The 25671-nt window shown below is 46.1% G+C and overlaps 1 protein-coding gene across 1 annotated transcript in view; it reads left to right on the forward strand.

The window, feature by feature from the left end:
• COL11A2 (collagen type XI alpha 2 chain) overlaps positions 1-25671 on the forward strand; it is a gene marked incomplete at its 5' end in the record, with an annotated part of 106186 nt that overhangs the window by 47776 nt on the left and 32739 nt on the right. The window contains 22 exons of the mRNA XM_079967198.1: positions 55-108; positions 5568-5621; positions 7430-7474; positions 9246-9299; positions 9397-9441; positions 11156-11209; positions 12227-12271; positions 12553-12606; positions 14291-14335; positions 15268-15321; positions 16816-16860; positions 17873-17926; positions 18030-18137; positions 18452-18505; positions 19214-19267; positions 20026-20070; positions 20743-20796; positions 21105-21149; positions 22066-22119; positions 22217-22270; positions 24044-24097; positions 25179-25286. Coding sequence (XP_079823324.1) covers positions 55-108; positions 5568-5621; positions 7430-7474; positions 9246-9299; positions 9397-9441; positions 11156-11209; positions 12227-12271; positions 12553-12606; positions 14291-14335; positions 15268-15321; positions 16816-16860; positions 17873-17926; positions 18030-18137; positions 18452-18505; positions 19214-19267; positions 20026-20070; positions 20743-20796; positions 21105-21149; positions 22066-22119; positions 22217-22270; positions 24044-24097; positions 25179-25286 — 1233 coding nt within the window. The remainder of the gene's footprint in view (positions 1-54; positions 109-5567; positions 5622-7429; positions 7475-9245; positions 9300-9396; positions 9442-11155; positions 11210-12226; positions 12272-12552; positions 12607-14290; positions 14336-15267; positions 15322-16815; positions 16861-17872; positions 17927-18029; positions 18138-18451; positions 18506-19213; positions 19268-20025; positions 20071-20742; positions 20797-21104; positions 21150-22065; positions 22120-22216; positions 22271-24043; positions 24098-25178; positions 25287-25671) is intronic.

Here is a 25671-nt window from a genome sequence, read left to right on the forward strand (position 1 = left end):
CCATCCTGACCTTGTGAGAAGGGGGGGTCACCTTTCCCTTCTCTCTCTCCGCAGGGCGATCGCGGGTTTGATGGGCTTCCAGGCCTTCCGGGGGAGAAAGGGCACCGGGTAAGTGAAACGGGGGAGCCTGCAAGTTGGGGGTCGGCAGCCCCTCCCGAATTGCTCACTGCAGGAGGGTGGGCTCAATGACCTCTGGGGGTCCCTTTCAACGCCACCATGCTGTGATTCTAACTCATATATATATGTGTATAAATATATATATATATATATATATATATACACACACACACACATATACCAGGCAGAGGGCCTTCTCGGTAGTGGCGCCCGCCCTGTGGAACACCCTCCCATCAGATGTCAAAGCGATAAATAACTACCTGACATTCAGAAGACATCTTAAGGCAGCCCTGTTCAGGGAAGTTTTTAATCTGTGAATTTTTAGTGTATTTTTGGTTTTTATAGAAGCCGCCCAGAGTGGCTGGGGAAACCCAGCCAGATGGGCGGGGTACAAATAATAAATTATTATTATTACCATTTTCAACAGTAATTAAACATATTTTTACATCTTCTTCAATTTTTTTTGACTTCCACCAGTCCTGTCTGAAAATTTTCCAATCTAATCTCTTAGTATACAGTTCTTATTTTCCCTGTTACATTTAAAACTCATAACCAATATCTCTATCTTTTTCTACTTGGTAACACTTCGTATATTTCTCCCTGCAAAACTTCTTGTACTCCTACTAGCGTAATTTGTTGATTACAATTGCTCTCCAATAGTTCATATACTTCTTCCAATCTTCTGTAAATCTCTGGTCCCGCAGGTTTCGAATCCTTCCTATCATTTTGTCCAATTCTGCGTCGTCCATTATTTTCGTCTGCTGTTCTTCTTTCGTCGGAATTTCTTCTTGCTTCCATTTCTGGGCTATCAATACTCTTGCCGCTGTGATTCTAACTCTTGGAATACCCCTTTTGCAACTGCGGTGGCTTTGCTCCAAGGGAGTCCTGTAGAACTCCCTGCCACTTTCTATTCCATCAATTCTGTGCAGGCATTCGATAATACGCAGAATCCTCCTTCCAGAGGGGTTATTTATTTTTTTTAGGCCGGCGTTTATCATACAGTTTTATGTTTTCATTGCCGTAAACTGCCTTGGTTTTTTTAAATTAAAAATGCTACATAAACTTATTCATTTTTTGATTTTTTTTAAAAAAATATTTATTAAATTTTATAATAATTAATGATACAAAACTCATTCATCATGTTATTTATTATTATTGTACCTCTGGACTTCCCTCAACTCTCCTTTTGCTGAGTTATTTAGTTTTATCGTATTCTGCTTTTTCTGCACAAAAATAAAATCCCTTATTATTATTTCTCTAAAATATCTGTTACTCAAATAAAGTTGTGGAAGTTTATTCAAATCCTGCCAGTGAATCCAGTCCATTCTGTTGTTTCTGCAAATAAACTGTAAATGGTTCCCAGACTCTTTTGAAGTCCTTTTCGTCCTTCTCTCGTAGTTTGTCTGTTTATCTGTTAGCTGAGCCAATTCTGCACATAGTTCATCAGCTTTTCTGGCCATTGTTCCTTTGATAGTATTTCTTCCATCTTCCAATATTGTGCAATCAAGATTATTGCCGCTGTTGTAGCATACATAAATAATGTCCATTTTTCTTTTGGTAGCTCTTGATTTGAAATACCTAACAAAAAGGCTTCAGGGTGTTTGGCAAAATTCATTTTAAACATTTTTTTCAATTCATTGTATATCATTTCCCAATATTTTTTAATGCATCTGCATTCCCACCACATATGACAAAATGTTCCTTCCTTTTCCTTACATCTCCAACATCTGTTATTTTCTTTCCTAAACATCTTTGCCATTTTCACTGGTGTGATTACCATCTATACATAATTTTCATGTAATTCTCTCTTAATAGTATGCAATCTGTGAATTTTATATCAACTTTCCATAATTTTTCCCAACTTTCAAATTGGATGTTGTGTCCCACATCCTGAGCCCATTTAATCATAACTGATTTAACCTCTTCATCTTTGGCTTCCCACTCTAATAAAATACTATATGCTTTAACATTCTCTTCCACTATTTCTTTTTGAAATCTGGAGGTTGTATAACTAAACCCCTTTTTGTTGTTTTCCTTAAAAAATTCATTTAATTGCCTATGGTGTAACCAACTTTGTAAATAGTCTTCCACTCATCATAATCTCTTAATTTGAGTTTACCTTCTTCTTCTGCTAATAACTCTCTATATGTCAACCAACTTACTTTTTTGGTCGACTTAAGTGAAAATCCTTCAGTGGGTGACAGCCACCATGATGTTTTCCACTTTAACAGATCTTTATATTTTCTCCAGACTCTTATTAATGACTTTCTTATTATATTATTTGAAAAACCTTTATGCATTTTCCCTTTCCCATACCATAAATATGAGCGCCAGCCAAATCTATTGTCTTGTCCTTCTAATTCTAACTCTTCTTCTTTTTCTAATTTTATCCAATCCTTTATCCAAATAAGACATGCTGCTTCAAAATACAATTTCAAATCTGGAAGGGAAAAGCCTCCTCTGTTTCTTTAGTATCTTATGTTTTATCTTTGGTCTTTTCCCATTCCAGATAAATTTTGAAATATCTTTTTGCCATTTTTTGAAGGATATCTTGTTATTTATCACCAGGATCATCTGAAATAGAAATAGTATCTTTGGCAATTTTCCCTAACATGGAAATATTCAACCTTCCCCAGATTTCTAGATTTCATTGCATATTTTCTCATAATTATCTTTATATATATTTATGTTTCTTGTTAACCATATTCCTAGGTACTTAACTTTTTAAAAATGAATTTCAATTCCTAACTCTTGGGATAGTTCTTTATTCTCTTCTTCTTTTTGATTTTTAAGAAGTAGCTTAATTTTCTTCTTGCTAAGTTTAAATCCTGCCACTTGACCAAACTCCTGTATTTTTTCTATTACCTTTGGGAGAGATATCTTTGGTTCTTCTACAGTGATTACTAAATCATCCGCAAAAGCTTTTAATTAGTATTCATATTTACCTTTCCTAATACCTACTATTTCTTTATCCTCTCTAATATTCCTTGCTAAAAATTCCAGGACCATAATAAATAAAAGTGGTGAGAATGGGCATCCTTGTCTTGTTCTTTTCTGAATCTCACACTGTTTTGTCATCACTTGATTTACAATTAGTTTTGCTCTTTGTTCTGAGTAAATAGCTTGGACTATATTCCTATATTTTTCCTATATTCCTATATTTTTCTCTAAATTCCATCTCTTCTAGGTCTTTTTTCATAAAGTCCCAAGAGATATTATCAAAGGCTTTCTCTGCGTCTATAAACATTAGGACCGCTTGTTTTTCATTTCTAACTCCCAGGTATTCTACTATATTCAAAATATTTCTTATATTATCTTTCATTTGTCTACCTGGTAGAAACCCCTCTTGGTCTCTGTGAATATATTCCTCTAAAGCCTTTTTTAATCTGTTTGCTAAGATGTACACAAACAGTTTATAATCATTGTTTAATAGAGAAATAGGTCTATAATTTTTAACTGACATCAAATCTGACGCTTGTTTTGGAATTAGTGTTATATATGCTTCTTTCCATGTCTCTGGAACCTTCCCTATTTTTAGAATTTCATTCATCACATCTTTTAGAGGGTTCACAAGCTGTTCACTAAGTTTCTTGTAATACTTGCTGATAGCCCATCCAGTCCAGGCAATTTCCCAACTTTTGCTTGACTTACTGCATTTAAGACTAATTGCCCTGTTATTTCTTCATTTAATACTTCTAACTTATTTGTTTTTATTTTTGGTAAATCACTCTTTTTAAGATATTCCTCTATCTTTGATATCTTTTCTGTTTCCTTTTTATATAAATCAGCAAAGTGCTTGACAAAGGCTTCCCTAATTTCTTTTGGTTTTTCTGTTATCTTGCCATTTGCCTTTATTTTGTTGATATAATTTTTTGACTCATTTTTCCTTATTTGCCATGCCAATAATTTTCCTGACTTATTAGCATGCTCGAAATATTTTTGTATGCATCTTTTAATTTTCCATCCTATTTCTTCATTAATAACCATTGAATATTGTGTTTGCAACAACCAAATTGCCTGTTTTACTGTTTCATTGTTAGGTTTTTTAGCTAATTCTTTCTCTTTTTCTAGAATTGCATCTAAAATTTCTCTTTTATTTTTTTCCTTTTCTTTCTTTTTTGTTGAGTTTTGTTGGACAAACAGCCCTCTCATAACCACCTTGAATAATATTTGAATAACATTTTATAGTTTAACACGTTCACTAATAGATGCCTTATTTTTTTACAAACATTCTTATACCCTCTAGTATGTGCATTTTTGTATGTATCATCTGGGTGGAGAATTGCATCGAGAATTTTGGAAAAGTGCAAATTTCGAAGGAGTAATTCCGTTTTGGTTTGGGCATCGTTCCAAGGAGTGCAAATTAGGCAGCTTCCCATTAAATTGCAAACAAAATCAAATTCATTCCCCCACCCCTGGGGGCATTAATTTAAATTAATTCAACTTTTTAATAAACAAACAAACAAACAAACAACTTTTGGTTCCCAGCTTATTATTTGTTGGATTAAAATACTAATAATAATAATGGCTACTATCCACAATGGCTGTTTCCCTTCCAAATGCCTCTGGATATCATGGCTGGGAATCGCAGGTGGGGAGAATGGCTGCATCCCATGATAGGCACCTGGTTGATCACTGTGAGGACAAGATCCTAGACTAGATGCACCCTCCCTGCTTGGGCGTGATCCTGCTGCCACCGGGCTCTTAACAACAACAACAACAAATTATTTAGGCTTTCCTTGGTGCTTTCTGACCACTCCCTGGCAGGTGGAAGTTCAACAGGTGAATCCTTCCACCCTCACTGAATGCACCTGTTGAACTTCTGCATCTCATCCCTCTGGTGGCCCAGACAGAGCCCAAAGGAGCTCGGGTTTCCTGACCCCATTGGAAGTGTCCTGGGCCCATAACCTATTGGCAAAACCTATTGGTGTTTCGCAACTTTCTGACTAGTTGCAGGGCCTTAGCCAGACCTAGCAGAGTAAACGCAGAGTTCACAAAAGCAATTGACAACTTGGCTGCAGACAGGATGGATGAAGTAGGAGCCAGGAACTTGTAGTTAGGTGTTTATTATATACAGTGTACTATTTACAGGAACAGAACAGAACACGGATCTTTAGCTAGCTCTCTCATACACGACTCACAGCTCTCAAGCTCCAACTCCTACTCTCAAACTCGTACTGGCACACATTCCAGTTAACAGGCCATTAATCATTATTCCCGTGAGAGAGCTTGACCAATCATGGAGCTGTCTCCATGCCTCTGTATCACCAGGCAGACTTACTCCTTCACATTGCCTTGGCTGTCGGCCAAACCCTAATTGACTCAGTGTGAGTAGCTGCACGTATTCAGATTCCCAGAATCCCTTGGGTGAAGGAGGCGGGGCCTCGTGCAGGGGGTCTGCTCTTCTGTGTCTCTTCTGATCAGTGTGTCTCTCTCTCACCCCACACTAGGGTGACTCCGGATCTCAGGGTGTTCCTGGCCCCCCCGGGGAAGATGGCGAGAGGGTGAGTACTGGCTGCGGGTGCAAAGAGAGGGGGATTTGGGGTGCAGGGAGCATACAGTGGAGTTTGATCCGACAGAAGTCCATCCATCAAGAGGGCGTAGAAAAAGGCAGAAATATTCTAGGGGGCGGGGAGCGAGACCCCTACGAGGTTGCCAGGTTTGGAGCTTCTCATCTTGGAGAAAAAGCCCGGAAGAGGAGGTGGAGGCATGGTAGAAATTAACAAAATTGTGCATGGAAGGGAGGAAGTTCTTTTCCCTCTCTCATAACATTCGAACCGGTGGACGTCCGGGAAAGCGGAATGTCAGAAGATTCAGCATGGATTTCATTATTTTTTTAAAGATCATTTTTGTTGATTTTCCAATAAAAACATCCAATTAATATATCCAATCATGGTGGAAGAAGACTGGAAGAAATTTAAAGACTATTTACAGAAACACTGCAAAATTATTGAATGTTAATGATGTTGGAATGAAAGGAAGTGGTTTTAGCAATAAGGCAAAAGGAATATGTAAAAATAGATTGATACTAGATGAAAATTTGATGTTATAATATGTGAAGATAAGAAATTAAGGGTAAACAAAGAGGGTATGGATTTGCTGAACTAATTATTAAATGGAATACAAAAAAGGGAGGTGTGAGGAAGTCATGAAAATAAGTAAATGAGTGGTAAGATAAGAGAAAGAGGGATTTATTTTTAACGGTTTTTATTTTTCTTTACTATTTTTTCTTTTTTGGTTCTGCATTTTTTGTATTCTTTCTTTCATTATTTCTGTAATCTTTTTTCTTGTTGAAAAATTTGAATAAATATTATTTCAAAAAATAATAATTAATATATCCAATCATAATACTCCAAATAATAATAAAAAAATATCAAATTATAGTCCAAATTGTTGTTTAGGCGTTTAGTCGTGTCCGACTCTTCTAGTACAAATTATAATTATTAATTTTTCGGATCTCCCCACGGTCTGGATCTCTGAAGCATATCTCCACATCTTAGTCCTGCTTCTCCTCGTTGTTGAGGATGGATTTCAAAAGTCCATATCCATGCAGGTTAACCTACGGAACTCCCTCCCCCATGATGGCCGCCAAAGTTGAATGGCTTTACAAGGGGATGAGAGAAATTCCTGGAGGGGGAAAGGGCTGTTCATGGCTGGAGGCAGCGAGGCTTCTGAAGCCCAGCTGCTGGCAACCACAGGAAGGGAGAGGGGTTCGAATCCTGTTTCCCAATTTCCCGCAGGCACTGTGAGGCCAAGACGCTGACTTACGCAGGCCCTTTGACCTTATCTCTTTGCATTTTTATATATATACAAACCCCTTTTATAACGTATATGTAACAGAGAGAACCCTTGTAACCGCAGGCAAAGATCAACAGGTGAGAAAGAAAACCAGAACGAGTCCAGTTGTACCTGGGTTAAAATGAAAAAGTCCAAGTAAATACTATCGGTGTTATCAGTTTGTCAAGGATAGACTCTTTCCATGTTCCAAGATGATAATGATGATAATTGTGGCTTCCAACAAATAGGAAAGCATCAAAAACATCAGACATTAAAAACCAAGTATATGCATTATTTTTCAACCTTGAGGACTAGCGACCTGCCCCTTCAAAAACAGCAGGAGTTGAGATTCTCTGACGCAAGCACTAGCGGGGGGGGGGGGCGGGCTTGAGAGCCTTTACGCATACACAGGGATGTTTTTTGGTGGAGGGGCAGGGGCAGCATTTCCTGAGATGAATTCTGCACACGCACAGAGACCCTGTTGTTCCCTGAGCTCCTCTGTGACTCTGTCTCCCTTCCCCCCCCCCCAATGCAGGGAGACGACGGAGAGGTCGGCCAACGTGGGCTTCCTGGAGAACCGGTGCGTATGGTCTCGTTTCCACAAGGGATCTTGGGGTCTGGCCAAGTCTGGGGCCCCTATTGGTGTATCTCAATGGCGGGGGCCTCGTCACCCCAAGTAACGGACGAGGGTGACAAGGGGGGCAGGGAAAGCAGGTGGCGAGTCCTCACCTCCTGTCCGAAGTGGCACATTCCTCCTGACCACTGGATCGTAGCCACATTGGCTTCCGGCCAACAAGGCCTTAAGCCCCTCCCTCTTCCCCGGAAGCCCCACCCACCCTTAAAATAAAGGTGGCTATTATTATTATTATTTCAAGTACAGTCATACCTCGGTTACAGGCGCTTCAGCTTGCGTTTTTTTGGGTTACGGACCGCCGAAACCCAGAAGTACCGGAACAGGTTACTTCTGGGTTTTGGAGCTTTCATGCGCAGAAGTGCTAAGTCGCGCTTTGCGCATGTGCAGAAGCGCCGAATCGCAACCCGCGCGTGCACAGACGCGCCACTGGGGGTTGCGAACGCTGGGGGTTGCGAACATGCATCCCGCACAGATCATGTTCGCAACCCGAGCGTCCACTGTATTGCCAAATTTCTGGACATTACATCCAGGTGGTTCGTAGCTGCTGTGTTTAGACACCATACAGTGGACTGTGTCTTCTTCTTCTTCTTCTTCTTCTTCTTCCTCCTCCTCCTCCTCCTACTACTACAGTGGTACCTCGCAAGACGAATGCCTCGTAAGACGAAAAACTCGCAAAACGAAAGAGTTTTTCGTTTTTTGAGTTGCTTTGCAAGACGGATTTCCCTATGGGCTTGATTCGCAAGAGGAAAACGTCTAGCAAGTTTGTTTCCTTTTTCTTAAAACCGTGCATTCACTTCGAGGAGCAACTCATAGCACGAGGTGTGGTAGCCTTTTTTGAGGTTTTTGAAGACTTTGGTGATTTTTGAAGCTTTTCCAAAGTCCGTGCTTCGCAAGACGAAAAAATCGCAAGACGAAAAAGCTCGCAGAATGAATTAATTTTGTCTTGCGAGGCACCACTGTACTACTACTGCAGTTTTTTAATCCAGACCAAGCCCCATTTCCAGTCCAGGGGAGAAAACAACAACAACATTAATATTTGTACCCCACTCATTTGACTGCCTTGCCCCAGACATTGTGGGTGGCTTCCAACAGACATAAAAACACAATACATACGCTTCCGGTTACATGCGCTTCAGGTTACACACTCTGCTAACCCAGAAATAGTGTTTCAGGTTAAGAACTTTGCTTCAGGATGAGAACAGAAATCGTGCTCCGGTGGTGCGGCGGCAGCAGGAGGCCCCATTATCTAAAGTGGTGCTTCAGGTTAAGAACAGTTTCAGGTTAAGAACGGACCTCTGGAATGAATTAAGTACTTAACCCGAGGTACCACTGTACAGTCACACCTCAGGTTACACATGCTTCAGGTTGTGTTTTTTCAGGTTACAGACCGCCGAAACCTGGAAGTAGCGGAACGGGTTACTTCTGGGTTTCGGTGGTCGCGCATGCGCAGAAGCGCTGAATCGCAATCCGCGTGTGCACAGACACGCTGCTGCGGGTTGCGAACGTGCATCATGCACGGATCACGTTCACAACCCAAGCATCCACTGTAAAACGTTGAGCATTGAAAACATGGGCCAGCAGTGTGATGCGGCAGATTCTTGCCAAGCAGAGAGTTGGACTAGATGACTCTAGGGGTCCCTTCCCTTCCAACTTGACAGTTCTGTGATCCAGCCCCCTGAAGGTGAGTGCCTGACCTTTTCTCTCTCCTTTTCTTCAGGGACCCCGAGGTCTTCTTGGCCCCAAAGGACCCCCAGGGATCCCAGGCCCTCCGGTAAGTGCTGGGGAGGGGGTTTTCCTGCCCCACTGAGCTGCACCCCCAGCCCCCCATCGCTAACCGCCTCTTGTGTCTCTGCCTGTTCTCCTGACAGGGTGTGCGTGGCATGGATGGACCCCACGGGCCCAAGGGGAACCTGGTGAGCAATAATAATAATAATAATAATAATAATAATAATAATAATAATTTATTTATACCCTGCCCATCTGGCTGGGTTCCTCCAGCCACTCTGGGCAGCTTCCAACAAAATATTAAAATACAAGAACCTATTAAACATTAAAAGCTTCCCTAAACAGGGCTGCCTTCAGATGTCGTCTAAAAGTCTGGTAGTTGTTGTTCTCTTTGACATCTGGTGGGAGGGCGTTCCACAGGGCGGGTGCCGCCACCGAGAAGGCCCTCTGCCTGGTTCCCTGTAACTTGGCTTCTCGCAGTGAGGGAACCGCCAGAAGACCCTCGGCGTTGGACCTCAGTGTCCGGGCAGAACGATGGGGGTGGAGATGCTCCTTCAGGGATACTGGACTGAGGCCGTTTAGGGCTTTAAAGGTCAGCACCAACGCTTTGAATTGTGCTACTTTGAGTCGCCCCGGGGTGCCTTGTGGTGGGTGCTGGGCGGGCTGCTGTCCCAAACTTCCCTGGGAATACAGGACTCAAAATGCCACTCAGACGAGGAGCTTCTCCGTGTGACCTCGGGCCACTCACAGTCTCTCATCCCAAGGCTGTTGTGAGGACAAAATGGGGAGCGGGTGATCCCACGAGATTGCCTTTCCTCCCACTGGACCACTTCGATCGACTACAAGGTGCCGCACAAGACACTTTCCACGTTTGTAAGAATTTAATATATGACTTTGGTGGCATCTACACTTCGGAACTCCCTGCCTCTTGATCCCAAGAGGGTGTCTGCTTTTGAGGGCCTGCCGAAAACATCCCTGTTTTGATAGTTGCTAAAAAAAAAAATTGGATGTGAATTTCCCCCTGCTTTAGTATTTTAACTTTTTGTATGTTTTAAAGCAGGGTTGTAGATTTCTCTTGATTGTATGGTTTGAAATCTGCTTTGGATGGTTGTTCGTTTTTTTTTAATACAGTCAAGCGGTCTATAAGTTTAAGGAAATGAAGAGAGCGTTAAGAATACACCGTGTATTCTTCCATGGAGGAAAGTGGCTGGGGATATCGGTGTCACAAATGAGTAAATTGCTCTCTGGCCCCATTGAAGCTGGTCTGCAAGGAAGATGGAGATGCTGTGATTTCTGCATTGCCTCTTCTGTGCATTGAAGGGGCTCAATGAGGGGCTCCATGCCTGCCCCCCACCCCATAATAACAAACAAACAAACAAATAATAAAATTTTATTTATATCCCGTCCTCCCGGCCGAAGCCGGGCTCAGAGCGGCTAACAAAAAAAAAAAAGTAACATAGTTTCCATAAAAACACAATCAATTAATTAAAATACATTCTAAAATCAATTCAGACTCAAATTAATGGCAACCATTGGACTAGAGTTCTGTGAGGATTACAGAAGGAGAGAGGGGGGTCAGACTGTGCCTTGGCCAAAGGCCTGGTGGAACAGCTCTGTCTTGCAGGCCCTATGGAAAGATGTCAAGTCCCGCAGGGCCCTAGTCTCTTGTGACAGAGCGTTCCACTAGATCGGGGCCATGGCCGAAAAGGCCCTGTCTCTGGTTGAGGCCAGCCTGGCCTCCTTGTGGTCCGGGACCTCCAAGATGTTTTTGTTTGAAGACCATAAGGTCCTCTGTGGGACATACCAGGAGAGGCGGTCCTGTAGGTACGAGGGTCCTGGGACATGATGCTCCCCAGTTTCGGACTGTGACAATCTGACTCTGAATCTCTTGTTTTTGACCAGGGACCTCAAGGGGAGCCGGGACCCCCTGGCCAGCAGGGGACACCAGGGACGCAGGTGAGTGAACCCCACTGGATCAGACCCCAACATCCTCCTTCCCGCTCACCCCCACGGCATGAAGTCCGCAGGCTGGCTGGCACAGGGAGATAGACTGCCCCTGAATGGGGAGGTTCCGTACGGCGGCCATCAGGACTGGCTCACAGGCCCCTTTCCTCTCCAGATGCATCGCTTTAAGGAGAAGCTCCAGCTGCCGTTCCTCAACCTGGTGCCCTCCAAACGTTTCAGACTACGATTCCCATCAGCCCCACAGGGTGTAGGGAATGGTGGGAGTTGCAGTCCAGGGCCTCAGGTTGGGAGAAGCCAACGCCAAATGCTGCTAGATATATTCCGAGCCAATGTTTATTTCTGCGTTTTAGGGGGTTGGATCAGATGACCCTGGGGTCCTTCCAACGCTATGATTCCTGTGTTTGGATCAGCCTTTTGGCTAAGATCTGCTCTTGTCCGTTTAATATCAGATATGTCCTCTACTAAGTGGATTTTTGGAGCTGGGAGATGGCAGAGGGACTGGCTCCGTCTACTCCCCATCTGTGGAGTGTCTTGTGGGTTCAAAAAGTAGAGGGAAGCAACATTTGCAAGCTTATCTCTTTATTCAAGAACGGACAACTTCCAAGAAGTGCTCCTTCGAAGCTGCAGCTTGCCTGCTTCTCTGAAAACGGGCAAATTCTCTTTGCTTCAGATGGAAAGGGGATACAAAAATGCATCAAATTGGGAGAATTTGCCCAGGAAATAGAAATTCTTCCTGGGTTTGGTGTGGGGTCTTTTTGACCCTCTCCGGAAATGTCTCTAGAGGAGGCCTCCGGCCGACAACTGTGAGAGCAGGATGAGACCCCTTGGGCCCGATCCCGCAGGCTCTCCTGACCTTCTGGTCCCAAAGGAACGGCCCAGAGGGAGGAAGGGTTTGAGGGGCCGCCAGAGAGAACTGGGAGGGTGGACGTTTCTGTCCTCGTGTGGGGGGCTCAGGAGGGCGTCTCCAAGAACCCTTCACCCAACGTTCTCCTTTCTCCTTCTTCTCAGGGGTTGCCGGGACCTCAAGGTGCAGCGGGACCTCATGGGGAGAAGGTGAGCTGGGAGGGACCCCGGCTTGCTGACCAAGAGGAGCAGCCACGCCGAACCCCAAAGCAGGGAGGCGGCCGCTGGGTTAGGTTGGGTGGGGTTGGGTTTTAGGGTTGGTTTAGGATTTTAGGGTTGGTTTGGGTTTTAGGATTGGGTTTTAGGGTTGGGTTTTTATGGTTGGGTTTTAGGGTTGGGTTGGGTTTTAGGGTTGGGTTTTAGGGTTGGGTTTTAGGGTTGGGTTGGGTTTTAGGGTTTTTAGGGTTGGGGTGACCATTTTTCTCCTTCAGGGCCCCAGAGGGAAACCTGGACTTCCGGGGATGCCTGGTTCCGATGGCCCACCTGTAAGTACCTGCCCCTCACCTCTGCCTCAGGCCTCCCGTGGCTCAGTGGCCCCCCCCCCAAAAAAATGGGATCCATGTTTAACAGGAAGTAGCTGGTGGCCGTGTCCTCTACCCTTCTTGGAGTCCCCACTGAAGAGAGAACGCTGAGAAGCCACTGTTTCTGTCAAGGGGAGGACAATGTTAACATGATTATGGTGGGGTTTTCCTAGTCGCCATGCCAGACGCCAGACCCCGCACCAACACCTTCACGCACCCATGGTCACAACCATGCAACCATGTTGCAGCAGTTTCATGGTCAGCCTACCCAGCAACGCAAGCGGGTTGGGGCCCTTACAAAAAAGAGCAGGCGTCCATAGGGCCCCTGAGATCCCCCCAAAGGGTGGCCCTTCTGTCCTGGTCATGTCGGCACCACAAAGTGTCACAGATCAGCCTCCCACAGGTAAAACTGTGAAATGTTGGCATGACGGACACTTTCGGGGCCCACAGGGTGCAGTTTCGAACAGGAAGTGCGCTCTTTGCATTCCCTGGTAGCCATGTTAAACAGGAAGGCAGCCATATTAGACAGGAAGTGAGTTGATGTGGCAGCCTTGTTAAACAGGAAATGAGTTGATGTGGCAGGCGTATTAGACAGGAAGTGAGTTGATGTGGCAGCCATATTAGACAGGAAGTGAGTTGATGTGGCAGCCTTGTTAAACAGGAAATGAGTTGATGTGGCAGGCGTATTAGACAGGAAGTGAGTTGATGTGGCAGCCTTGTTAAACAGGAAGTGAGTTGATGTGGCAGCCTTGTTAAACAGGAAGTGAGTTGATGTGGCAGCCATATTAGACAGGAAGTGAGTTGATGTGGCAGGCTTGTTAAACAGGAAATGAGTTGATGTGGCAGGCGTATTAGACAGGAAGTGAGTTGATGTGGCAGCCTTGTTAAATAGGAAGTGAGTTGATGTGGCAGCCATGTTAAACAGGAAGTGAGTTGATGTGGCAGCCATATTAGACAGGAAGTGAGTTGATGTGGCAGCCTTGTTAAACAGGAAATGAGTTGATGTGGCAGGCGTATTAGACAGGAAGTGAGTTGATGTGGCGGCCATGTTAAACAGGAAGTGAGTTGATGTGGCAGCCATATTAGACAGGAAGTGAGTTGATGTGGCAGCCATATTAGACAGGAAGTGAGTTGATGTAGCAGCCATATTAGACAGGAAGTGAGTTGATGTGGCAGCCATATTAGACAGGAAGTGAACTACGGTCAGTAGTAGTAGTAGTAATAATAATTAATTTCAATTTATATACGGTAGCACCCTTTATCCCAGGGTGGTGTACAACATTAAGGACATAATTCATGTAGTATAATAATAAAAACACAATACAGAGCATAATAATACAGAGCATAATGATAAAATAATAATAATCATTCCACCCCCAACATTTGACATAGCCTGCTAGTCATATTAGACAGGAAGTGAGCTGCTGCCCCATCCTTTGTGCCTTCTCCTGGCATTTTCCAGCTGAACTCCCATGTCCCCAAACGGCTTTCCCCTGGCAAAGAAGGCCCTGGCAGACTGGCATGGAGATTTGCCCTCTCCCCAAATAGTGGGATTCGAAAAGGAGGCAGCGATCCAAGTCCCATGGATTATTAACTCAACTACTTCTTGCTCTCTCTCTCTCTCCTTCCTTTCATCCCTTTCTCTTAGGGCCACCCTGGCAAAGAGGGGCACCCAGGCACCAAAGGAAACCAGGTGAGAAGGGGCAGCCCCACGCCCAGCACGTGGCAGCAGTCTAACCAGGGGGGTGATGGAAGTATGAAGTAGCGCCATGAGGCTCTCCCCACCCACGAACGGCCATAGGTGGCCCGTTACCAGGCGTGAGAAACGGTTTCTCTGAGCCACTGACACCGTGTGGGTCTCTGCTGACAGTGGTGGGTCTTTAAGAGGGAGAACAAGCCTTTCCAGGGTGGGCAGGCAGCTCAGTTTCCAGACCATAAGTGAAAAAATATCCCAGGAAGAGCAAAGTATATCGAAAAAATGATGCTTTTATTTTTGCACTCCTGCTATGCCCTTTCCAGACACTAGGTGGCAGGAGGAATCGACACAGAGAGCAGTGCCTCCTTTTCCATCCAGAAGGAGGCAATGCAGTTTCATGCATACAAAGCGCACCGTTAACCTGTGGAACTCCCTCCCACTGGAGGGAGTGATTGACAGCTGCCAACCTAGACGGCCTCAAAACAGGGTTAGGCAAATTCACGGAGGAGGAGAGGGCTCTCGATGGCTACTAGCTGGAATGCCAGTTGCTTGAATCCAGAATCCAGAATCGCGTTCGAATCCTGCTTGCCATTTCCCCACAGGCATCTGGTTATGCTGGGAAAACGGGGGCGTTGAGGGGTGGAGGGCAGCAGGGTCGGTCATTTCCCCATCCTACCTCTTAGCAAACGCAGGCAGAAATCCAGCTTTGACTGGCATGCAGAAGGGGAGCAGCCTGCACCTGTTGAATTTCTGCCTGCCCTGCAGCTCTTAAAAGTCGTGGTGGAGGAGCGGAATGAAATTTGCTGGGAGCCCCTAATCCCTGAGGGTCTTCCAGTGGGCATGGGGGGGGGGGCATCCCTCCTTGTGATTCTGAACAACCCTTTCTCCTCTGACCGGCTCCTCCTCCTCTCTCTGTTTTCCCCTTCCAGGGCCCGTCTGGTCCTCAGGGGCCAGTTGGCTACCCGGGGCCTCGCGGGGCGAAGGTAAGCAAGCGCCTGATTGGCTCGCGGGACTTGGCAGGGCCGGATTTCTCACTGTCCTTTGCTTCCGAGGCGCAGGGCTGCCCTTTCCGTTTGGAGAAGGGGAGAAGGGCGGCCCCTTGGGGAGCCTTAGAGAAGTTGGAAGGGGCCCCTGGGGGTCATCTAGCTCAACCCCCTGAAGCCATCCTTGCGGCCTAGGACCCACGTACCTACGTTACCGCCTCTCCTGGCATGCCCCGCGGAGGACCTTAAGGGCCACAAATGACAACATTTTGGAGGTCCCAAGTCGCAAGGTGGTTAGGTTGATTTCAACTAGGGCCAGGGCCTTTTCAGTACTGGCCCCGATTTGGTGGAACGCTCTGTCACAAGAGACCAGGGCCCTACGGGACTTGACATCTTTCTGCAGGGCCTGCAAGACAGAGCTGTTCCGCCTGGCCTTTGGTTTGGACTCAGTCTGACCCTTCTGTTTCCCTTCCCTTATGGTCTTGATTTATTGACTATTTTAAAATGAGGCTGCATTTTAAATTGCATTTGAACCTGTATTTTAAATTGGTCTTTTTTTCCTATTATGTTTTTACTGTGATTTTACTGTTGTTAGCCGCCATGAGCTTGGCTCTGGCCAGGGAGGGCGGGGTATAAATAATAATAATAATAATAATAATAATAATAATAATAATTACTAATTATATAAGACGGCATATGCAGTCAGAATGAAATAAATTGAGAGGCCCCCCCCCTCTGTATTTTTCTGCAAATATTTTCCCTGGGATCTTCAGTTGGTGGGTGTATTACAAATCTAATAAGGGATGTGGGTGGCGCTGTGGGTTAAACCACAGAGCCTATGGCTTGCAGATCAGAAGGTTTGAATCCCCGCAACGGGGTGAGCTCCTGTACCTAGCACTTCAAAAGCACATCAAAGTGCAAGTAGATAAATAGCTACTGCTCCGGCGGGAAGGTAAACAGCATTTCCGTGCGCTGCTCTGGTTCTCCAGAAGCGGCTTAGTCCTGCTGGCCACATGACCCAGAAGCTGTACGCCGGTTCCCTCGGCTGGTAAAGCGAGATGAGCGCCGCAACCCCAGAGTCGTCCGTGACTGGACCTAATGGTCAGGGGTCCCTTTACCTTTACCTTTTTATACAAATCTAATAAATAATAGTAATAAGAATGGTTGCACACCTTGTAACTGTCCTGGGAAAACTGGGGGATTTAAAAAAAAATTTGCATGAGAGAATGGTGGTCATTTTGGGTGCTGTGATCTCGCAACCACAATCTTATCCCCAAAAAAGTGCTTTTGGTGGTGGGATGGTGGGGGGGCATGATTGCACGCGGGTCACACAAGTTAATTTGGGAGACGTGTGTCCCGGTTTTGGGCCTGGACCTGTTGGGTAGGAGAGACAGGACGGGTATGGTGGGGGGGGGGGAAGGAGGCAGGAACCTGGAATATACTAAGACACGCCACGGATATTGTCTCCCCCCAAACCCCTCTCTCTCCTCATAGGGAATGGACGGCATTCGAGGCTTCAACGGCCACAAAGGCGAAAAGGTGGGTTGTTGGGAAGGGAACTGGTGGGTCAGAAGACAGGAGCAGCAGCCCCAAAAACCCACATTTCTGTTCAGCTACGGAGAAAACACGGAAACCCCTAACTGTAGGGGATGGAGGGGCCCCCAGGTGTCATCTATTCCAACCCGCCACAATCGCAGCAAAGGAATCGCTGGCAGGTGGCCATTGTTGTAAACAAATAAATCTGCCCTTTTTCCCTTATGGGGTACCCAAGAGCCCACATAGAGTCCTTAAGTGGGTTCCCTATAGGTAGGAGAAAATAACAGAGGCCAGCCAGAGAATATTGAGAAGCAAAGCAGCTAGTAAGCCTGATCTTTATTGATCTGCTGCAACAGGGTCTTCACTCACCACAGACAGGAGGGAGAAGGAACCCAGAACAATGCCGCACAAGGCCTTATATAGAAATTTTTAATTCCCTGCCCTGGAGCTCAAGACCACCCCTCCATACATCATACCTACATCACAGAAGGGGTGTAACCCAAGACCACTACCCCACAAACATAATACCTACATCACAGAAAAGGCGGTCTACAGCAGAAATCTGAGTGCGTTGTTTATCTTGTATGACAGGTTACCTGTTAACGCTCACTTGATTGGATACCCTGGGGAGCCTGGCCAGTCTTTTGCAATGATAAATACTTAGTTCCTAAGCCAGGTCACAGGCTCACACCCTATTCATACACAGACAGACATACCCTTAAGACAAGATTTGTGAAGGAAAAGACAATGGGGAGGCTTTTCCATTTTCCTTTGACTTTGTAGAGAAAACATTTGGTCAGTTTGGGAATCAAAAATGGTTCCAGGTCGGTCTCCCTGTGCTGATCTATGTACGTGCTTGGTTGGTACACTTATGAACATTTATCTAAGACCTTGAAATTCCTATCACACCATCCAACATGGGGGGGGGGGGAGAGCCTGGTGTTCCTTTGGGGTTCTGAGTCTGGGGGGTCCTGAATCCCTCTTAACACCACTCCCCCCCTTTTATTCACTGCAGGGGGAAGAAGGATTTCCTGGTTTCAAGGGCGACATGGGCGTGAAAGGGGACCGGGTAAGTAGGACAAGCCCCCTCCCCCCTTGTATCCGCAGCCCCCTCCCCTGTTCCTTGTTCCTGCCTCACTCATTCTCTCTCTCTCCCCCCCCCCCACGATCAGGGCGAAGTCGGCGTCCCAGGATCCCGAGGCGAAGACGGCCCCGAAGGCCCTAAGGGCCGCACCGGGCCCCACGGGGACCCAGGTCCCATTGGGCTTGTCGGAGAGAAGGTGCGGTTTCTGGGTTGGGGGGGTGGAGATAAAACTGTAGAGTTCTGAGGGTCCTGCAGCGGTCATCTAGTCCAGCCGCAGGTGGAGGTGGACTGGTCCCACTGTGGTTTTATAATTCGTTGGGAGCCGTCCAGCAGGGAAACCCAGTCAGATGGGTGGGGTAAAATTATTATTATTATTATTATTATTATTATTATTATTATTATTATTATTATTTCATCTGGTTTTACTCCTTTTTGGGGTTTCAGGGCCTCCTCCCTGGGGGTATAAGGCTTCCTTGCTCACTTTATTTTTTATGTCTCTCTTTCTTGCAGGGGAAACTGGGTGTTCCGGGTCTCCCTGGTTATCCCGGCCGACAAGGACCTAAGGTCAGTATTCCTCCAAATTGGGGACTTGACCTGCCTTACTGTTCAGGGAAGTTTTTAATGTGTGACATTTTAGTGTATTTTTAATCTTTGTTGGAAGCCGCCCAGAGTGGCTGGGGAAACCCAGCCAGATGGGCGGATTACAAATAAAGTATTATTATTATTATTATTATTACTGACTGCAGTTACTTTTGCTCTTGCACCCCCCCAAAAAAAAGATATCTTCTCACCAGTGTGTTTCCTTCAGCAAATAACGGCCATAAATCAATTGTGAACACGGAAAACCCCAAATATTTGCAATATTCGGCTATATTCCCTGGATTCTCTGTAAAAGCGGAGCAATCGAAGGATGACGGTTTGGGAGGTCGTGGGAGCCGTTTTCTTCCCTGCAAAGAAGGGGGTGAAGTTTCCCTGCGCGGATCTGTACCGGCCCCCTTGTGGCATCACCGGTACCCAGCGCTGTGCCCCCCTAATAATGGGGGTGGGTGGAATCATCCCATCTCCTTGCAGGGAGAGAAGTTCTGTCCGTCCTCCTCCCGCCTCCTTCATGGCCCCTGCACTCTCTGGGCCCCCCCACTCTGATTTTCATAGAATTGTAGTGTTGGAAAGGACCCCCTGATGCCATCTAGTCCAACCCTTTGCGATGTCCTGGCTGGTCCATGCCAAAAGTCCTCTTCCACCTTGTCTTAACCGCCTCTTCCTCCTCTTCAGGGCTCTCAAGGCTTTCCTGGGTTCCCCGGGACGAACGGCGAAAAGGGGGGACGGGTAAGTAGCCCCCTCCTCCTCGGGGATCTCCTTCTCTCCCAGCCCCCCCCCAAGCAACTTCTCTTTTGGGCGGGCGGTTTTGGAAAGACGTCAAATTTGTTAAACTAAATAGTTTCGAATGGATTGCTGCTGTTCTGATATTTATTTTTTATTTTTTTAAAAAAACTATTAGATGTTACCCCCCAAAAAAAATGAAAAAAAGAAATAGAAGCAATACATAACCATACATAAAACCTAAGCAATTTTCCAGAATGCAGATTAGAAAAGAAGAAAGACGAAAAATAAAAGAAAGGAACAAAAACGAAAAAGAACAAAGAGAAAAAAATGCTTTTCATAATCAATGATTCCAAATTCACACTTTAGACATTACGATATATAAATCCTAGTCGAAATATTCTAAAAGACTTCCACCACTGTTCTGAATTTTATGGCAGCGGAGTCTTCCTTGGGGGGTCGTGCAGATGTCTGTTCCAAACAGTGCTTTTTCTAGGGTTAGGGGGAGCTGGGGGTGAGTCTATGGAACGTAGGGCCCCCCAAAAGTGAATGACTGTTGTAAAGGAAGACCGAGTTCCGATCCTGCCAAAAGGTGTTGGAGCAGCTGGGGGGGGGGGGAAACTAAGCCCCTTTCACAGGCTGAAGCCAAACTGTGTTGATTCGTCGCACAGCTAGAAGGAGGGTGAGGGGAAATGGGGGGCCGAGGGGATGTAAATGTTTGTGGGGTCCTGCTGTGGATCATCTGCCTTTGTTTCTCCTTGCAGGGGATCTCTGGGAAGTTGGGACCCCGAGGCGAGAGAGGCCCCACGGTGAGTAACCAAGGAGGAAGGTGGCATGGGTCAAATCGGGTGGGGGGCAGTCTTTGCCTTCCTATTTACCACCCCCATTTCCCTCCCCACATCTTAATGGATGCTGGCTTCCTGGTAACCCAGTTGTGGGGGGGAGGTGGGACCCCCACACACTGTCTTTCCCGCCCACCTGGAAAGGAATAATGTCATGGGAAGGGGTGCCATGTCAGGATCACCCTAGACCCAAAAATTCCAGAGCCCAAGCCTGATATGTGGGGGCAGGCCCTGGTGATATCCTGGGGGGCGGATGGTGGACCCTAGTAGTTCTTCTCCTGTGTGCTCCCTCCTACTGGTGAGGCCTGGAGACGGAGGTTAATTGGGAGAGGGGAGGGGGGAGCAGAGGAGGGCAGACTCCCCTGAGAGCACCTGCAATAATTTTCAGAGACGGAGGTTAATTGCGAGAGTGGGGAGGGGAGGGGAGGACCCCCCACCCAAGAGGATCTGCAATACCGGCAACCCCCGTTTTAGGCGCCACTGATACATGCGCGATCATGCGCTGAACCCGGAAATGACCGTAAGGAGGGCGGGACTGGATCCCCTCAGATGGGAGGGAGGCTGTGCTGCCATGAGTTGCCCCCTGGCTCTCCGGATCACTTACTTCTCTCTCTCTCTCTCTGCCCCCTGTTCTTCTAGGGGCCACGAGGCCAGCGGGGGCCACGAGGGGCCACAGGGAAGTCTGGAGCAAAGGTTGGTTTATGGGATATGGGGTTGGGGCTCCTCTCTCTTTGTCTCTGGACTCAGCTATACAGCTGCAAATATAACGTTTCAAGTGTGTTTTAAGTGCATTATACAAACGTGACAGTAGATGGCGATGTTGAGCTAACCACAAGTTCAATATATATCTTAAAACGTTTTTTAGAAAAGCATTTCCACAGCGTGTTTTATATATGTTTAGATTCAGCCTCCCTTTCCAGGGGCCTCCTGGGTTCTCTCAGGGCTGGAAGGGGCGATTCTGTGTTTCTAAATAGCTTCCTTTTCATCTCATCCTCATGCAGGGCACCTCGGGCAGCGAAGGACCAGCTGGGCCCCCCGGGGAAAGGGTGAGTAAACAGGAAGGAAGACGGGGGGGGGGTTAAGGAAGGATGGAGGAGGAGGAGGAAGGAGCCCCCAGTGAGAATCTCAGGGAATTAAGAGAGAACCGAGGCTCGAATTTAAAAGCGCACACCATGTGAACGTCCAGCAGCAGGGAGTTCCAAAGGTCACAGCTGCCTTTCCTCAGGCATCGCTGCTCTGGAATCTGGGTGGTGAAGGCGCATCCGGATCCAGCACAACGTTTATTCATTTTATGTATTTGTTTTGTGACATTTATTTACTGCTTGACTGTAAACAAACAAACAGCAGCCTCCACATGGTTTGCAAAAAAGAAAGAACAATAAAATTGTCAATGAGAAAAATTAACAGCAATAATTTAGGACTTTGAGAAAGTTAAACAAGCAGATTAAAACTCACACCGCCTTCCAAGCCCCTGGGTATAAGGTTTTGAGCACGGCGAAGGCAGCTGCCTGCTATCCAGTGTCAGGGAGTTCCCAAGGGCAGGCCCTGTCCAACTAAAATTTCTAACTTTTATCAATGCAGTTGTTCAGTGTTGCCGGTCGCTCTCTGGGTGCTGCTGCTACTTAGGGGTCGGTTCCCTCTGCGTCACCGTCTGCTTAGTCGGTAGAGCATAGGACTCTTAATCTCAGGGCTGTGGGTTTGAGAGCCACATTGGGCAAAAAGGATTCCTGCTTTTAAAATTATTCTTATTTATCGCATTTGTATACCGCCCTGTGCCCACGGACCTCATAAACTCACAAAATCTAAAAATACATAATATAAAAAAAACCAATAACACCCCCCCCCTTACAGGGGGGTTTGTCCAGATGACCCTTTGGGGTCCCAATGGTTTTAGGAAGCCTTCCGGTTCCCCCTCCACCAGCTTCTTCTCAATGTTTCCTTCTCCTTCTGCGTCTTCCGCAGGGTCAACCGGGACCACAAGGACCAAACGGATTCCCTGGGCCAAAAGGACCTCCGGTGAGTTCTTGGTTATCTGCCCCCACACTCTGCCCACCCCCACCGGTCACTCCCCCCTCCGGCCACCCACTGACCCTCTTGTTTTCTTTGCCCACAGGGCCCCTCGGGGAAGGATGGTCTGCCCGGACACCCTGGCCAGCGGGGAGAAGTCGTAAGTTACTCTTTGCTTACTCTTTGCTTTTTCCTCCTAGTACTCCTACTCCTAGTACTCCTACTCCTACTCCCTCTCCTCTCCCCTGGTGGCTTCCACTCAGCACCCCATAATAATCTTTGGGAGAAGCTGGCAAAGTGCAGGCTAGATGACGTCGCTGCAAGGCGGATCTGTTGGCTAACCAAACTCCGAAGAGCAACATTCGTTTCCTTATGAAAGTTCAGTGATACCTCTGTTTTCGAGCATCTGGGAAGCCGAACATTTCGGTTTCCGAATGCTGAAAACCTGGAAGCAGCTGCTCCTGTTTTTGAACACGCCTTGGAAGTTGAACGGCTTCCACTGTGTGTTTTTCAGTTTTCACCATTGAAATTGACACTCTCCCTTTGTGCCTCGGTTGTTGAACGTTTTGGAATTTGAACGGTCTTCTGAAACGTTTGACAACTGAGATAACCACTGTATTTCTACCATAGAACTAGATCACAGCAGTTTGCGATTATATAAAGGTAAAAGCTATTTAAAAAGTAAAAGCAAGCCAAAGAATTAAAAACAAACACTAGCAAAACATTGCAGAAGGACCGATTCGTAATCACCTGGTGGAATCAAAAGGTTTCCAGCAGGTGTTGAAAAGCTGGTAGGTCTCCAGTGGCAGAGAGTTCCACAGGGATGCGCCGATGACACCAAATCCTTGGATTCTCATTGTGGTCAAATGAGCCTCACCAACTTGGGGAATGACCAATGGCACTCAGGAATTGAGCTGAGCTATAAAGGTTCAGGCGATCCCTTAGGTGACCTGGAAAGATTTGCTTCCTCAGGATCCCCCAACAGTTAATACACTCAGAGTTGAGTGACTCTGAGTGTGCTTTTTTTTTTTTTTTTTTTTTTTTGCCTTTGCGCTCTGCACAAACTCGGGGGTTTTCATGCACTTGACGGCTGGCTCTTGGTGCGTCGAAAACCCTGCTTTCCAACGGATCCCCCTCACTCCTCCATCGCATCTCATCCCACCTTCTGACACCATTGTGGACACCAGGCCATTCAGGAGGAATCCCACCCAGGGGAAACAAGAGAGAGTCGTGTTGTAAACAAAATCTGCCCCTTTTCCCTTATGGGGTACCCAAGAGCCCATATAGAGTCCTTACGTGGGTTCCCTATCTGTAGGAGAAAATAACAGAGGCCAACCAGAGAACATTGAGAAGCGAAGCAGCTAGTAAGCCTGATCTTTATTAAAGCTGTTGCAACAGGGTGCTCCCCCCACATGCAGGAGGACAGAAGAGGACCCAGAACCAAGGTGTGCCCGCCCTTATATAGACATTTTAAATTCCCTGCCCTGGAGCTCCAGACCACCTCTCCATACATCATACCCACATCACAGAAAAGGTGGTCTACAGCAGAAATCTGAGTGCATTGTTTACCTCCTGTCTGGCAGGTTATTTGTTAATGCTCACTTGATTGGATACCCTGGGGAACCTGGCCAGTCTTTTGTAATGACAAATACTTAGTTCCTGAGCCAGGTCACAGGCTCACCCTATTCAAACGCAGACAGACATACCCTTAAGACAGGATTTGTGAAGGAAAAGACAATGGGGAGGCTTTTCCATTTTCCTTTGACTTTGCAGAGAAAACATTTGCTCAGTTTGGGAATAAAAAATGGTTCCAGGTCAGTCTTCCTGCGCTGATCTATGTATGTGCTTGGTTGGTACATTTATTATATATCTGAGACTTTAAAATTCTTATCACAGTTGTAACCTCCTCCCCCCTTCTTTCTCCCCCTCATAGGGATTCCAAGGCAAGACCGGACCCCCTGGAGGACCGGGGGTTGTGGGCCCTCAGGTAAGGAGACAGGGGTCACTCTTCCCCTCTCCAGCACCAGCAGAGCAGCCAAAAGACTGACCTTGGGAGGGCATGGTCAGAAGATGACAAGGGTGGGGCCTGTTCTGTTTTAATCACCTGTATTTTAACAGATTTTAGTTTTTTATATTGTTTTAGTTCTGTTTAGAGTTTGATGACTTTAAAACAATTACATTGAATACCTTTCTAGTTTAGTTTGATGTCTTTTTTATATAACTTTTTATTAGTTTTTTAACATACCATTTTCAACAATAATTGAACATACTTTTACATCTTATTCAATTTTTTTGACTTCCATCAGTCCTGTCTGAAAATTTTCCAATCTAATCTCTCAGTATGCATTTCTTATTTTCCCTATTACATTTCAAACTCATAACCAATATCTCTATCTTTTTCTACTTTGTAACGCTTCGTATATTTCTCCTTACAAAACTTCTTGTAGTCCTACTAGCGTAATTTGTTGATTACAGTTGCTCTTCAAATAATTCATATACTTCTTCCAATCTTCTGTAAATCTCTGGTCCCGCAGGTTTCGAATCCTTGCTGTCATTTTGTCCAATTCTGCATAGTCCATTAATTTCATCTGCCAGTCTTCTTTTGTCGGAATTTCTTCTTGCTTCCATTTCTGGGCTAACAAAACTCTTGCCAGTTTAATTTGATGTCTTAATTGGTTGGAAGCCACTCAGAGGGGCAACCCAGTCAGATGGACAGAATATTATTATTAATATTAATGTTATTTTATCTGTGCAAGTTATATTGAGTCCTGGCTTGGGGAAAAGTCAGGATATAAATGCAGCAGCAGCAATAACAACAACAACAACAAATTGTGAATAAATAAATCACTAATAATATAAATAATAATAAAATATGCAGGGTGGGGAAGGGGTTGCTTATGGGGGGGGTCTCTCCTTGCTCAGGGGATTCAATCCTTGGAGGTTTTTAAGCAGCGGTTGTCTGGCCGCCCGTCATGGACACTTTAGCTGAGATTCCTGCATTCCGGGGGTTGGTCTAGATGAGCCTTGGGGTTCCCTCCATACCCTACAACTCTCTGTTTCCTTGGCAGGGCCCCGCAGGAGAAACAGGCCAGATGGGGGAGAGGGGCCACCCCGGCCCTCCTGGGCCTCCTGGAGAGCAAGGCCTGCCTGGACCATCTGGGAAAGAAGGCACAAAGGTAAGTCCTGGGCGGGGGGAGCTGGGTCTGGGTGCGAGGGCAAGGGCTCACGGGCAGCCCAGCAGGGGGAGGCAGGTGTGGGGTTACGGGAAAAATCTAGGTGCGAGGCTACTCAGTCACCCAGCTCATTGGCCCGCGGGTCCCTGCGGAATAATAATAATAATAATAATAATAATAATAATGATAATTTTTATTTATACCTCACCCTCCCCAGCGAAGTCCTGGCTCAGGGCGGCTAACACCAAGTATAAAAATAATTCATTAAAATACAACTTAAAAACAAGATTAAGCACAACATTAAAACACAGCCTCATTTCAGTAGAAACTCAAATCAAAAACTTTTTGGGGATGGTGACATCAAATCTGCACCAAGGCCAACTATCCA

The sequence above is a fragment of the Podarcis cretensis genome, assembly GCF_951804945.1.
Source record: "Podarcis cretensis genome assembly, chromosome: 2".
Classification (NCBI taxonomy): Eukaryota; Metazoa; Chordata; class Lepidosauria; order Squamata; family Lacertidae; genus Podarcis; species Podarcis cretensis.